Raw genomic sequence first — 14,642 nt, forward strand, 5'->3', positions numbered from 1 at the left:
TCTGAGTGGCGCCTTGCTTGCTGTCAAGCTAGTAATGATGAAAGCTTTAACATTAACAGTCTGGTTTAACGTTAGTTAAATCACCTTTACATTTTAAAGAAAGCAATTGCTTTTTTGTAGGCTATACCAAACAGCCAGATAAGACCATCAGCATCTGTTGAAAAGCATCAGTAGCCTAATACACCTGTTCGTAGATACCAGTAGTGGAGGAAGTATTCAGATCCTTTATTTTATAACACACTGTAAAAAAAAAAAAAAAAAAAAAAAATATATATATATACTCTTGTTACTCTAGTAAAAGTTCTGCATTTACTTAAGTATGCATCAGGAAAATGTACTTAAATTATTAAAAGTAAAAGTACTCAATGCAAGAAAAATCCTCACATTTTAGAAACAGGAAAAAATCAAAAATAATTCTGTCAATCAACTAAGTGTTTAATCAGCTAATCATTTCAGCTGTACTTTACACTTATACTGTACTTCATATTTTATAAACGAGTGTTTTTGTGTGAAAAAATCTTAATTGGTAAAGTAACACACTAAAGCTGTCAGATGTATGGAGTAGCCTAGCCTAAAAAGAACAATATTTCTCTCTGAAATGTAGTGGATTAGAAGAAGAAAGTGGCATGAAAAGAAAAGAGTAAAGTATAGGGCCTACAAGTAGCCTACCTAAAATGTGTACATAAGTACAGTACTTGAGTAAATGTACTTAGTTAAATTCCACCACTGATAGGCTAGATACCACTTACCAAGATAAGTTATAAATGTGTCCTTTAAATTAAGCTCAGCGTTAGTTCATGCAGGAAACAGAAGTCATACGCCCGCTGATTGAATTATCATTCCTATCAGACACACACCAATCACAGCCATCATCACATCAAGGCGGTCCTTTTAAATGTGACTCCCTCCTCACTGACCCTGCTACACTGACGCTGCTTCACTCACTGCTGCTGCAGCGATGCTTAGCCTCCACCACCCCAGCCTCTACCTTCCAAGTTCAGAGTCCTAACATGACTCAAAGTTTAAAATAGTTTGCAATGTCTTGGCTCACTCTTTTGTACCCAAGGGGGTTTTGCATAGCGCTCCCTGTCTCAGCTTAGCATGCTGCTTGGCTGGTCCAGGCAGCATTATCAAGAGCGGCGCCATCAGCACCAAGCATAACTGTATTTCCATTTGTTGCAATCAATGGTTAAATCTATGACAGAGTGTTCCTGACTGAAACTGAATATAGTGCCTCAATTTTACCAACGTTATCTTAAGAAGCTATTTTAGCTCTGTTTATTGGGGATTTACCTGACATATACAAATTGTTCCCCAAATCCCCATTTTTTTAAGGAATTTGTCTTGTAAACCCAAAACATATTGCTTGGAAATACTTACAATTAAGCATATTTTTTGTGTCCAGTTAGGCCTGCTAACGTTAGCCTGTATTTTCAGATATACTACTACTGTAGAGCGCCATATGATGAGCTCATTGCTGCCACCTGTGTCCATTAAACAAGTTTTGTTCATAGGGTCAGTTATTTATTTATTTTTTTTTTTTACAAATTACAAATCTTGAAAAGACTTACCCTAGTGACAGCCATGAAGAGCTAGTTTTGTTATAGCCTCTTATCTCTGCGATTTTAGCCACCACTGGATCTTGTTGCCAATAGTTTTGACTGGAACTATTTTCTACCAAAGAAATAGTTCCTCTATGAAAACTGTTGACAATATGTTTTGTGGGTTATTCAATGTAAATGGGACATTGTTTCTAAAAAAAAAAAAAAATAAAACATGTTTTTTTGTTTAATATAATCTTCCAGTACTGTGAGCATGACAAACAAAATTCTACTCATCTTCATCGTATTGCTAGGTGGAGGCATAGATCTCAGACAGATATCTCAGAATCTAGCGAATAAAATGAAAGCTATATTCTCACTTACCGCCAGGGGTAGCTGCTGTTTGCTTGTTGTTGTGGTTTTTCTTTTTCTGTTTGTTTGATGTTTTGTTTGTTTGTTGTAATTTAAAAACTGTCTGAAATCTGAAATCTGAAAACTGCAAATTGGGACAAATGTGTTGTTTCCCATCAAATGGGGGCAGCAATTAACCCATGACAGTATTACTCAAGTAAGTACCTTAAAATGGTACTATACTAGAGTGCTTTATGTAATTAGTTACTTTCCACCATCGCAAACCAGGTGAGATTTATGCTCATGGCTCATGTTTACCATTATGGAAGTATTTTCAAACAATGTTTCACTTTTATATGAGAGAAGGCTTCAATGTTGAGGTAGCAATTTGTTAAATATGTCAAATTTACAGTACAGGCCAAAAGTTTGGACACACCTTCTCATTCAATGCATTTTCTTTATTTTCATGACTATGTACATTGTAGATTCTCACTGAAGGCATCAAAACTATGAATGAACACATATGGAATTATGTACTTAACAAAAAAGTGTGAAATAACTGAAAACATGTCTTATATTTTAGATTCTTCCAAGTAGCCACCCTTTGCTTTTTTTGATAGCGCTGCAAACCCTTGGTGTTCTCTCAATGAGCTTCATGAGGTCACCTGAAATGGTTTTCACTTCACAGGTGTGCTTTGTCAGGGTTAATTAGTGGAAGTTTTTCCCTTATTAATAAAAAAGCAAATGGTGGCTGCTTTGAGGAATCTAAAATATAAGACATGTTTTCATTTATTTCCCACTTTTTTGTTAAGTACATAATTCCATATGTGTTCATTCATAGTTTTGATGCCTTCAGTGAGAATCTACAATGTAAATAGTCATGAAAATGGAGTTCACAACAGAGTGAAAACATTGTAATTTCCCCTTGTGGGATTAATAAAGTTTATTATTATTATTATTATTATTATTATTATTATTATTATTATTATTATTATTATTATACTTCATGGGTACACTGGAATTAATACTTTTTAGTTCCACTTAATAATGCCACCTGTTATGTGGAATATATGGTATATTTCTTATTAGTTCTAAGACTAAACATAATACCAAAGGATTGTGACATTATGTGTGTGATTGCTTTTGGCCCAGACCACATCACTAAACCATTAAAGGTAATCGTTTTGGTTTCAATGTTACAATGCACCTAATGCTCCTGTCCACCCATCCACCCAGTATAATATTTAAGCTTTAATTGTCTCCAAGAGGCTGTTTGAATGGGATGCAAAATAAAATGCAACATATATGGACAGAAATACACATAGGGACACAAACTGCCTCTTTATATGATGGTAAAATACATTTGCTGGAAGGAAATGGGCTTCGCCCTTGGCTTGGCTACTCCTCGGCACAATAATGATGGTTGCTATAGTGCATGGGTAAAAGGTAATTTTCACTTATATAGTCCATAGGTTGATGGATACCATGCAACTACTACAGGTAACTTTGTATATATTGGTACTGGCCTCTTGATATTATTAATAATATGTGTGTGTAACTAGCCTATGGTGTTTGTTTTTTTAAAGATTCTTTTTTGGGCATTTTTGGGCCTTTATTTCACAGGACAGCTGAAGACATGGAAGGGGAGAGAGAGGGGAAATGACACGCAGCAAAGGGCCGCAGGGCGGAGTCGAATCCTGGGCCCACTGCATCAAGGAGTAAACCTCTATATATGGGCACCCACTCTACCAACTGAGCAACCCGGGCGCCCACTAGCATATGTTTTTCATAATGAATCAACCCTGAACCCAATCACGTATTTGTTTGTGGCATTGCTGGCTTTATTCATCTCACAGTGGGGGAATTCACACTAATGCAGCAGCAAGAGATAGGGGAAATAAGTACAAGACACTCTAAAGATAAACAAACAATAAATAAATATAATTAAAGAGAATATGTATTGAAAATGTATTTACAGTATTGCACATATGGTTGTACAACAGTGCAACAATGTGTACTTCTCAAATGCTGTAAATAGCTTTAGCTTGTGTCTAGACAGTTCTAAGATTAAATGTAATATCACTGTGAGTATACACTGAGTTTTTGAGTGCATTCTTGTCATGAACGTATGTATGTAAAACATTTGATCCTAAATGACCTGAGTTCAAATTGATTATGTATCTCTAACTTCCTGACTGTAGAGATAACTGGATAAAGATATATGGGCACTGGGTGATTATTTAATTGCTCATACGGGTCTTTGAGCAATGGCAAAAATTGTTTTATCTATTAAATTATCATATCTATTAAATATATCCATTTGACTTTCACTTATCTTTCTATTCATATTTTGACCCTGCTGCCACAGAATATGCAACAAATCTTCATTTAGGTCTATGTTGGTCTGCAACCTCACCTATAGGTCAAAGAACAGGTGGCAGGGGGTAGCAATATTGTTTTATTAAACTTTTGAAGTAAAATAAATTAGTTTGATATTATTTATATTAATAAATAAATGCACTTGCATTGTGCCATTTTCCTTACACACTAACTTAGTGTCAAAGATTTTTTTTAATGCAAATATAGGCTATATATTTCTTTGACAAGGAATATAAATGCATGCTCTCGTGGTATGTCTGTTTATGTGTTTGCCTTCTTGACTCTTAATCAAGTTTATTACCTGTATAACACTCTGCCTATTAACTTTCATTTTATTTATTTGAAAGATGGTGGATTGGGGATTACTGTAGATTTTAGTCACCAAACTATATTTCATTCATCCATTCCGTCATTCAGTCCCTATTCTATGTGCTGCACTGGCCTGAGAACATGCATGCAAGCAGACATGGCAGCCAAACACTAAAGCAGCTTACCTCACTGCTATGTTTATCCTTCTCTAATTGGAGCTGTGCTATTAGGTGGAAAGAGGTAAAACAGCATATATTGAGGGTCACAGTAGCACTTGGTTGAGAGAGTCAGATAGTTTGGGAACACCATGTTGGTCCTGTGCTTCTCTCAACCCTTCACTGCATGTTGTGTGACGTCACGCGGGACCTCCCATACGCGGAAAAGCTCACTTTCTCCCTGCAGCTGCCCGGAGAGGGAGAGCGAGAGTCTGCGTGGCTTCAGTCTCCACTCTGTTCTCTTTGCGGTGCTTCACATATTACTGAATGTAATGGTTGGTGTGTTTATGTAATGCAATGTTTCGTTTAGACAGAAGGACTACGTCTAAATGTTGTCACAGTGTTATTTTTTTAATTTTTTTTTTATCTTTTTACCTCTCTGACGTTTTACATCGGAGCTTAGTAGGAAATGATTCCAGGTAATGTTGTGTCACGGACTTTCCTGTAAACCTGTCCTTCCTCCTAGGAGTTATAGAAAAATGTTTTCTACTGCATGCGCTTAAATGGTTTCAATAATCATGTACAGCCTGTATCCTATTTCATCTGTTAGGCTATGATATTTGCAGATAATAGCCTCTGCGTCTCTTTAAAAAGAAAAAAAGGTTTTGGTAATATTGCCACAAAAAAAGTAATTAATAGAGTGAAAACGGACTGAGATAAAAATATTAATAACGTTATGTAATTAAGAGCGCCAAAACAACCTGATCCTATGAAAAAAGTACTTTTAAAAAAAATGAGAAATATAGGCTTGGTGAGATTTGAGTGTGCAATTAGGAAAGTTTTTTAATTGTTTAATTTCTATTTTATGTGGCTATAGAGAAACATAAATCAGCATTGAAATGTGTTCTTCCTCGCTTTATAGCAAGAAGTCGGCCCAGCAGATAGCTCACAGTAAACATGCAAGTCCAACATATTTCCTCACGAGATGTAAATAGTTGTATTTACATGCGGAGAGTGATTCATAAACATGTCAGTGTTATGAAATATATGGGGATATTAAAACTTTCTATTTAAATATCATGAATTATGGTCGCAAAAATGTGTTCCCATTTAAGGGGAATGCCGAGTATTTTGGTGTCTGGTGCAGAAGCCTATTCGTCATACGGACAATAAAGAGGGTTTTCGCCTGACAGTGAAAATTTATGGTTGCCCTTCTTTGCCCTAATAACTCACATATTGTGTCACGGACTGACAGCCCTTGCAGAAAACAGCAAGCCTGTTATCAATCACACATCTTTGCATATTGTGAAACGTCCCCCCTTTTACTGCCAGACAAAAACACTAAAAACATAGCTGAGCTCATTTAGACTTTGTTTCCCCCTTCTTACAAACTCTTACATTCAAATGAAAAAAACAAAACAGAAAACGGTTGGCCTATTTTGGAGCTGCTGTTTATTTAAGTTACACATGATGACTTAGGCTATGTTTTCATAGAGAAGACAATTATTGCTTGTTTTTATTTATTTTAAAAGCTGTAGTCAGCTAGGCAGACCAGTGTAGGCCTATAAGCTGAAGTAAATATTTAACTGGTGGCAGAAAAACGGCTTTATGCTCTTGTGCTTTTTAATTATTGCAGTAGATTACTGTTTACTTGTTAACCATGTGGAGACATTATTAGTTTTATGTTATTTTATTCACGGTAGCCTACCATTCATCCTAAATTGCATTTGCGGCAGATTATGAACTCAAATAGCCTACGTTGTTGTTTATTTATATAGGGTGTTGTTGTTTTGTTATCCACCAAAAAAAAAATATATATATATATATATTTTGCCCCTTGACTGTCCACTCCAGGTTTTCTTGCTCTCCAAGTTGACCTGTCAAGCAGATTACCACAGAAAGAGATTAATGGCAGAGGCGGGTTGCAATAATAATCGTTTTGTTTGATGTGACAACTTTGATAGGCGTTGATTTACTTACAAACTGATAGGCTTTTAATTGAGCGCCTCCATCCCGATTGAGATGAAAGGAAAACCGCATTGAAAAGCTGCCCGATTGCCCTGGAGCCTCAATACTGATTAGCCATCTCAGCGGTGAATAGTTCAAGGCATTTTAAACTTCTTTTCTCAACGGCCTGACAGACCATTTCTCTTCTTTTCTTTCTCCCTGTCCGCTTTTCTACCTCTTAAAGAAAATAAATCATTTCCATTGTATGTAAATAAAATCGAGCTGACATCAATATAAAATGTCTGGATTTCCTTTTTGTTCCCCGTCTTTGTTATTCTTGTTGCAGATGACAGTGTGCCCGAGGCAGATGACAACACAATAGCAGATGCGTTTAGCCAAAATGGACAGGGTTCTGTTTTGAGAGAGCGTGATGTTTCACCGGGTTGTTGCATATTATAATTTCCTGAATGAATGTCTACATGCAGATTGTTTGAGCAAACTTATTTCGGAAGGATAGGCTACATAATAGTAGATAATGGATATATAAATGATTAAATTGCCAATTTTAACTTTCTATTCTTATTTATTATTATCATCAATCATGTGGTATTTGCTATTTTATATTTTGAATGAAGGACACGCTTTTTTTTTCTTCATGGCAGCGGTGTTTTTCCTAAAACTTCTTGTTAACACCATAATCGGCCGATTACAGCAAAAGCACTTTAGCACCTTAAAGCCCTAACAGCTACTTCAAATAGGCTAACATGTGAACTAGTCTGCAAGTTATTAAAGTTTAACCATGTGTGCAAACTCCGAGGTGTTTGATGAAGAACTTCAAGAGTTACAGACTTTGTAGAATAACGAACAGAATGGAAATCTAGTCCTCAGCTTCTGCTTTTTAAGCCCCGTATTGTCTGGACTGGTTCGGCTATTGTCGATGCATCTTAAAATTAAATCTTAACTCGAGAATCGATTTATTTCCTCTGAAAACTTGGTGTCTCTTGCGGAATGTCTCTCTCCCCATTTGTTCTTTTCCCCGCAGTCACACTGGCATGTAATCAGCCACAATAGCTGACATAAATCAAGCGGTGGATTGACAGCGTCTGACAAATAACTGATTGATTGCGGTGGAGCAGAATTGACACTTGACGGAGGGGTGGAGATAGAAATAGAAGGGCGGTGTATATTATACTGAAAACATGTGACATTCACATCCCTCCATCACTACATCGGTCTATTCCTGTCAACGCTTGTCTGTTTAGGGAATTCAAGCTGAAATGGTTGGTTTTATGTTTGCCGGTGGAGGAAAAAGTCCCAGTGCTGGACGTGCGCACTGTGTGCGTTTCTCGGGCTACAGTGTTGTGGAATTACAAATAAAACTCTTTTTAAGATAACAACATAATTCTAAATGACATATTTACACATAAACTTCATGAATGAGTATTCTCTTAGCTGTTAATGGCAATGGAGCAGTGAAAAGATAGATAGATAGATAGATAGATAGATAGATAGATAGATAGATAGATAGATAGATAGATAGATAGATAGATAGATACTTTATTGATCCCCAAGGGGAAATCCAAGAGGTCCGTAATATGTGTCAGTTTCCAGTACTTAATATCATGCCATCATAACTTACATTCGTTTATAATAGCCTTTTAGACTAAGATGAAAAATGATTATGTTAATGATAAAATGTTTTAACTTTACCCAGAAAATAAGGGGAATAAGGAATAAACTGAGTAGCCTAGTCCACACTCATAACTCAACGACATCTTTCAGGCCTTTTAAACGAAATTATATGAAAGGTGTTCAAGTGAGTAAATTAGGCTATGTTTTCTAATTTAAATAGGCGGGTGGAGGGATTGTTCATGCATTGTGTTATTCACGCACTAGTCTGCGTCCTGGACTGGTGTGCATAGAACCCGTAGCTCCACATCTGAATGTAAGCGTTCACAGTAACCAACATATTTAAGCCCGTCTCCTCCCCCGAGCTGTCGAAATAGGCGCTTACAAAGAGGAGAACGTCACATCCCCTTGACCCTCCAATCACCTCAGGGTCCCATTTGATTGGAAGGCGGCAAAGGCTTTAATCTCGGACTAATTCAGCTGCTTTTGAAGTGAACATTTCTACCAGTTCGTACTTCGGAAGTACAGAGCGAGGACCTGCAGATAGACGCACTGAAGGCGCAGCGCTCATGGTGCAAGGCTCAGCCACGGATCTGCGATAACCTCGCACTGTCTCCTTCCAGCTGCCGCTCCTTGCTTCTTTACTACCAGGATTACTTATTATTGAACCGTTTTACGATCCCTTTATCCCCGAGAGAGAGGCTCGATGCTTTTTTGATTTTCTTAATGAATCTGACGAAAGCATCGCCGTTTCATTTCCTGACAATTGGGACATGATCACGTCGCCCTCGGCGTCTTTCCTGATAAATAGTGATATCTGTGTAGCCTGGGAAAGAAGCAGTTCTCGGAATAGCAGCTCAGCGAGCATCAACAAGCCCTTTCTCCACTCCGCGCCCCCGTCTCATCCACTACGGCAAGCGAACCGACTTCCTATCAAGGTTTTGAAAATGCTTACCGCACGCTCGGGACACATTTTGCACCCGGAGTATCTGCAGCCTTTGCCTTCTACCCCGATTAGTCCTATAGAGGTAAGATGAAGATTTTGATTACTTCATGTCAGTATAATTACAATGTTAGGTAGGCTATTTCAGTTATTAGTGCTTCGCGTGCCACTGTTTTAGGAGTCTGATAGCTGTTATCCCGTAAATATAGCCTACCCTGTCCAACTGTGAATCCGGTGTTTAAAACAGTTAGCCTATGTGTAAAGCCTCACGGGTTGTTTTAATAATCAACACGATTCGCGGAGGAGCCGTGCGTAATTATGCATTTCCGTTTGGAAATGCAAATGCCCATATTCAACGGCTTTCTCTCAGGTTGTACATTTTGTAATCACAAAAAAAGCAGTCGATGTGCGTTTAAATAGCATTCATCAACATATGTGTCATCTCTTTTGCAGCTTGATGCCAAGAAAAGTCCGTTGGCTCTGCTGGCGCAGACCTGCTCTCAGATTGGCAAACCGGACCCACCACCCTCCTCCAAATTATCCTCCGTAACATCAAATGGATCTAGTGAGAAGGAATCTAAATCTGGTCCTTTGAAAATGAGTGACATCGGTGTGGATGACAAATCTAGCTTCAAACCTTATTCTAAGCCTTCAGATAAGAAGGACTCGTCTTCGGGCGTATCAAGCGGAGAGAAGTCTGGTTTCCGAGTGCCGAGCGCCACCTGCCAGCCGTTTACGCCGCGGACAGGCAGCCCCAACTCCAGCACTTCTGCGTCCCCCATGCCATCAGAGGGGAAGTGTGGCGATAGGGATGAAAAGAAAGAGTCTGATTGTAATAAAAATGGCACTACGGATGGGTCTGGCACCACTAGTCACAGCAGGATAAGCGTGAGTTGTGGTGGAATTAACGTGGAGGTCAACCAACACCAGGAGACGACGCCTGGCACTAAAAGCACCTCCTCCTCGGACTCCTCATGTGTAACTTCTGTATCCTCCGCATCCGTTCTCGGGTCAGGGCTTGTGGCGCCGGTTTCTCCTTACAAACCGGGACAGACAGTTTTCCCTTTGCCTCCTGCTGGTATGAGCTACCCAGGTAGCTTGGCTGGGGCCTATGCTGGTTACCCTCAACACTTCCTGCCCCACGGAGGGAGCTTGGTAAACGCACAGCTGGCCAGTTCACTGGGCTGCAGTAAGGCTGGATCCAGCCCTTTGGCTGGGGCTTCTCCACCGTCCATCATGTCAGCCAGCCTTTGCAGAGACCCTTTCTGCCTCAGTTACCATTGTGCCAGTCACTTAGCGGGCGCAGCCAGTGCTTCCTGCACGCACGAATCTGCAGCTGCAGCGGCCGCTAACGCCCTCAAATCCAGCTACCCACTAATGTACCCGACACACCACATGCATGGCGTTCATTCCTCGGCGCCATCGTTTACCGGACACCCCCTGTACCCATATGGTTTCATGCTCCCCAACGACCCTCTCCCTCATGTTTGTAATTGGGTGTCAGCAAATGGACCGTGCGACAAGCGTTTCTCCTCATCAGAAGAGCTCCTGAATCACCTGAGGACTCACACTGCTTTTACTGGGGCGGAGAAGTTGATATCTGGTTATCCCGGGTCTTCATCATTGGCCAGCGCTGCAGCAGCGGCCATGGCCTGCCATATGCACATGCCACCGTCAGGTGCCCCCGGGAGCCCCGGAACTTTGGCTCTAAGGAGCCCGCATCACGCGCTAGGACTCAGCAGCCGCTACCATCCATACTCCAAAAGTCCCCTGCCAAACCCCGGTGGCCCTGTCCCCGTCCCCGCTGCCACCGGCCCATACTACTCCCCTTATGCACTGTATGGCCAGAGACTCACCACAGCATCAGCGCTTGGATACCAGTGAGGAAAAAAAGGACTTTGAAAAGTTTATAGTACTAAGAATGCAAATATAAAGACTTTTATATTAACAGCGCTAAATATGGGCGGGATCCGTGGACTTCAACTGTATTTATTTATATGATGGCTTAAAAGCAGGCGATAATAGCTGCAAATGGAAAATATTTGAGCAACTCAAAAAGTGCATTATGTCAAAACTGAACTCTATAGGTAAAATGAAAACACACACATGTTAGAGTACTAATTAAAAGTAGGGGTCTTCATTTCGATGTTAATTTGAAATTGCTATGATTGTATTTGTTCTTATTTAATGTCTCATTGAGAAGAAAATAATTTACATGCATGTTTGTTACTTAAATTTCAGAAATTGTCCACATTTTAAATTGCCGTTATTTTTCAGGTGTACACATTGGAAAGAGAATTGGTATTTTTTTGTATGTATTCTGGAAAAATAAGAAACAATTCTGTTCCATATCTCCGTGTGCCTCATTTTCTGAAGTATTAACATTATTCGGTGTAAAATAATAGTTGAATTTATATTCCACTGACAGTTTTAAAACTTGGTCTGTTAAATAAATGGGGCTAATAAAACCTCATTGATCATTTCCGCCACATGGGCCTATATATTTTCCAGGCTGTCATACTTTTTAAAACAATTCATTGCTGTCTTATCAGAAACATTTTGGCGAGTTGATCATGTGCGTCTTTCTTTCTTTCTTTCTTTCTTTCTTTATATTATATTACTTTATACGCCAAATAACTAACTAAGCTTTAAATGTTTACTTTTATCAGAGCACATGTGTTAAAAGTTTAAATTAAATGCAACTTATATGAGAGTGGGAACTGTGTGTGTGTGTGTGTGTGTGTGTGTGTGTGTAAAGAGTTAAACGGGTTTTAAAAAGGAATCTGTATGAAATAATTCATACTGCTGGTGCAGTTTGCTGGTGGGTCAATTTTGTCAATAAGTTGTTTGAGATTTTATTTGACAGGTATAGGTTTACTTGCTTCACCTGCAAAGTAAAATTTGTGAAATACGCCAGAAAAAGAAAGTTGGATTTTTTTTTAATATGGTTTAAAAAAAATCAAAAGCACAGCTATGTGGTTTAAATAGCTAAAATGTAAAATCAAAGAATCAATTTTACAACTTTAAGAGAAAGACAGACGTTGACTTGAATAATTTGCTGGCTTTCAGGTTTAATGCACTAGACATTTTACAAGCGTTTTCCACTAGTCTTTTTTATTTATGATGAAGCTGTGGACTGATAGCAAGCCTCTGATGCTCCACTAGGGTGATATTTCAACATGGAGGCCATTCACTGGTTTATATAGAAACAAAATTGCATTGTATCATTACCAAGATGCTATGATTTAATTTGCATTTGATAATCTTCTCCACCTGTAAATCTAATGTACACAGCACTAAATGTGTTATTAAATAAGGATCTTGTGCAAAGTTGTGGGATTTTCATGCAGGTACAAACACTCACAAATCGTGGTTTGAATTTGAGAAGATCAGGGAACATTGAAGTCATATTTATTTTTAAATACAAACAACATCCCACATGAGCAATTAACATTTTCTATTATGTCGTTCTTTTTCTATTTTTCTTGCACAGATAACGGCAATGAACGTATTGTTACTCCTGGTTTTGTTTGTGATATTGATAAGCAAAATCAGCTGCATATTTGAACTTTAGAGTTTTATAGAAAACTTTACAAATCAAAATCGGCGCATGGGTAGATAATTGAGTTCACACGGCCAGTTTAATTATCCATAGTGTATGACTTTCAATCAACATAGCAATATATAGTCTATTTCACATGTATAGCTTATATCGCTATTATGGTCGACTAACAACATTACCTTGGCTTTCAGTTCTTTTGGGCATACTGTTGACCCAACTGTGTTACAGATATTATTTATTTAGAATTCCTCCTAAGCTGTCCCTTGTCTATCGCACAGCGGTTATTCAGACAAAACAGACATCGTGTGTATGAGGCCCACACGTGCCCTAAACTGATGTAATGACGGTGAAAGGGAGCAATTTCCATTTCTACCCACATCATGGTGGCTGTGCTCGGAGGGTCCCGGTGGAAGGCAATTTATCATGTGCCCCTCCCCCTGGCCCTGTCACTGGACGAACAGGCAGGCACATGTGTGCATGAATTACCAACCCTCCCACCTACCCAGCCCCCCCCTCACTGTGGAGATTTGACCCAGAGGAGAGAGAGAACATGGGGTTATTAGAATATGCAAGAGTATCAAAGTGCATATTCACTCTGTCCATCAAGACCTAAAAGTGCTGAGGTGTGCAGAGCTCTACAGAACAAAAAGTATACATCAAACCACAGCATAATGGTACATTTAGAGATTTAATAATTCAAATACTATAATACAAATTGAAATTAAGAAGATTTGGTGATTGTTACTTACAAACCTATTTAATATTTTCTTTTCGTGGATTTAACATGGAATTTATTAACCAAATTAATAGTCTGGTGAGGGTCTTAAGAGTTGTTTAAGTGAGGTGTAGTACCTAATCTGGTACAGTGAACATTGACAGTGTTATGTCAAGAGTTTTTACATGGCACCAGAGCCTTTCCAAATAAAAAATATAATCTGAAACAGCAAAAACTGCAAGGTGGAGCCATAAGTGGAAAAAAACTTACTATAACTTTAGGGGTTTAGGTTAGGGAGTAGGCATTGACAATTTAAAGAGGTTGTAATTGATGGTCTTACTAAAGAAGACATTAAAAATTACATACATTAAGATTATATTAAAACATTTTCCATTCCTTAATGAAGACGATTGCTCATTCCACTTCCTCACAGTTATGCTCCTGCCTGGTTTGCATAATGGATGGTCTCAAAAAATACACATTCATGTTAGCGGCTAGCTTCAGTCAAACAGGACAAAACACAGTCACTGAACTACCTAAAAAATGGAAAAGGTATGAAAAACCACAAATCTTAAACAAATGCTTCTTCAGTTTTATGTTCAAGACTTAAAGCAGCCATTTTAGATTCTTGGGAGATACTTGGATCCTCAGAGAGAGACACTGCAGGAAACCTGGCAGGACATCTGGCGAGAGGGGGAAGCCCAGGACGTGACTCACACACACCTAACCCCATATTCAACCCTACTGAATTACCACCACTAAAGCTGTCATTAGTGGGTGTGTGGCACAATATAAAGACATGCCGTCGTCTGCAGTGGCAAGTCTATAGTTTGTGTAACAGCTGTGTCAATAAGGGGAAGCGGCTATAATGTTCAACCCCATGCCAGACATAAGTCACAGAGCGATTATTATCTTTTATGTATGTGTGGTTGTTTTATCAGGCTGCGATTACAATATAAAAGCTCTCAGTGATGGGAAAAAGAAACCTATCAATAATGGCTTTGCTTGCACTGTTTACTTTATGGGCACTTGATATTTCTTACTTGCAATTATGTTTTACAAGTATAGATTGTTACTTTTCCAATACATTTTCTCTCTGGTCTACTTATAC

General features: G+C 38.7%; 1 protein-coding gene across 1 annotated transcript; it reads left to right on the forward strand.

Moving 5' to 3' along the window:
* The first annotated feature begins 8,740 nt into the window (after positions 1-8,740).
* On the forward strand, positions 8,741-11,605 carry znf503 (zinc finger protein 503). Its single transcript, XM_028603445.1, has 2 exons — positions 8,741-9,339; positions 9,708-11,605. The coding sequence occupies exons 1-2, from the start codon at positions 9,085-9,087 to the stop codon at positions 11,136-11,138; spliced, it is 1,686 nt and encodes a 561-aa protein (XP_028459246.1). The 5' UTR covers positions 8,741-9,084; the 3' UTR covers positions 11,139-11,605.
* The last annotated feature ends 3,037 nt before the right edge of the window (positions 11,606-14,642 follow it).

The sequence above is a fragment of the Perca flavescens genome, chromosome 17 (genome assembly GCF_004354835.1).
Source record: "Perca flavescens isolate YP-PL-M2 chromosome 17, PFLA_1.0, whole genome shotgun sequence".
NCBI classification, from domain to species: domain Eukaryota; kingdom Metazoa; phylum Chordata; class Actinopteri; order Perciformes; family Percidae; genus Perca; species Perca flavescens.

Excerpts from the sequence above, each read along its gene's own strand:
- znf503 (XM_028603445.1), top strand. The coding sequence starts at position 9,085 with ATGATCACGTCGCCCTCGGCGTCTTTCCTGATAAATAGTGATATCTGT. Across the intron at positions 9,340-9,707 it reads CCCCGATTAGTCCTATAGAG|CTTGATGCCAAGAAAAGTCC; the intron begins GTAAGATGAAGA and ends TCTCTTTTGCAG.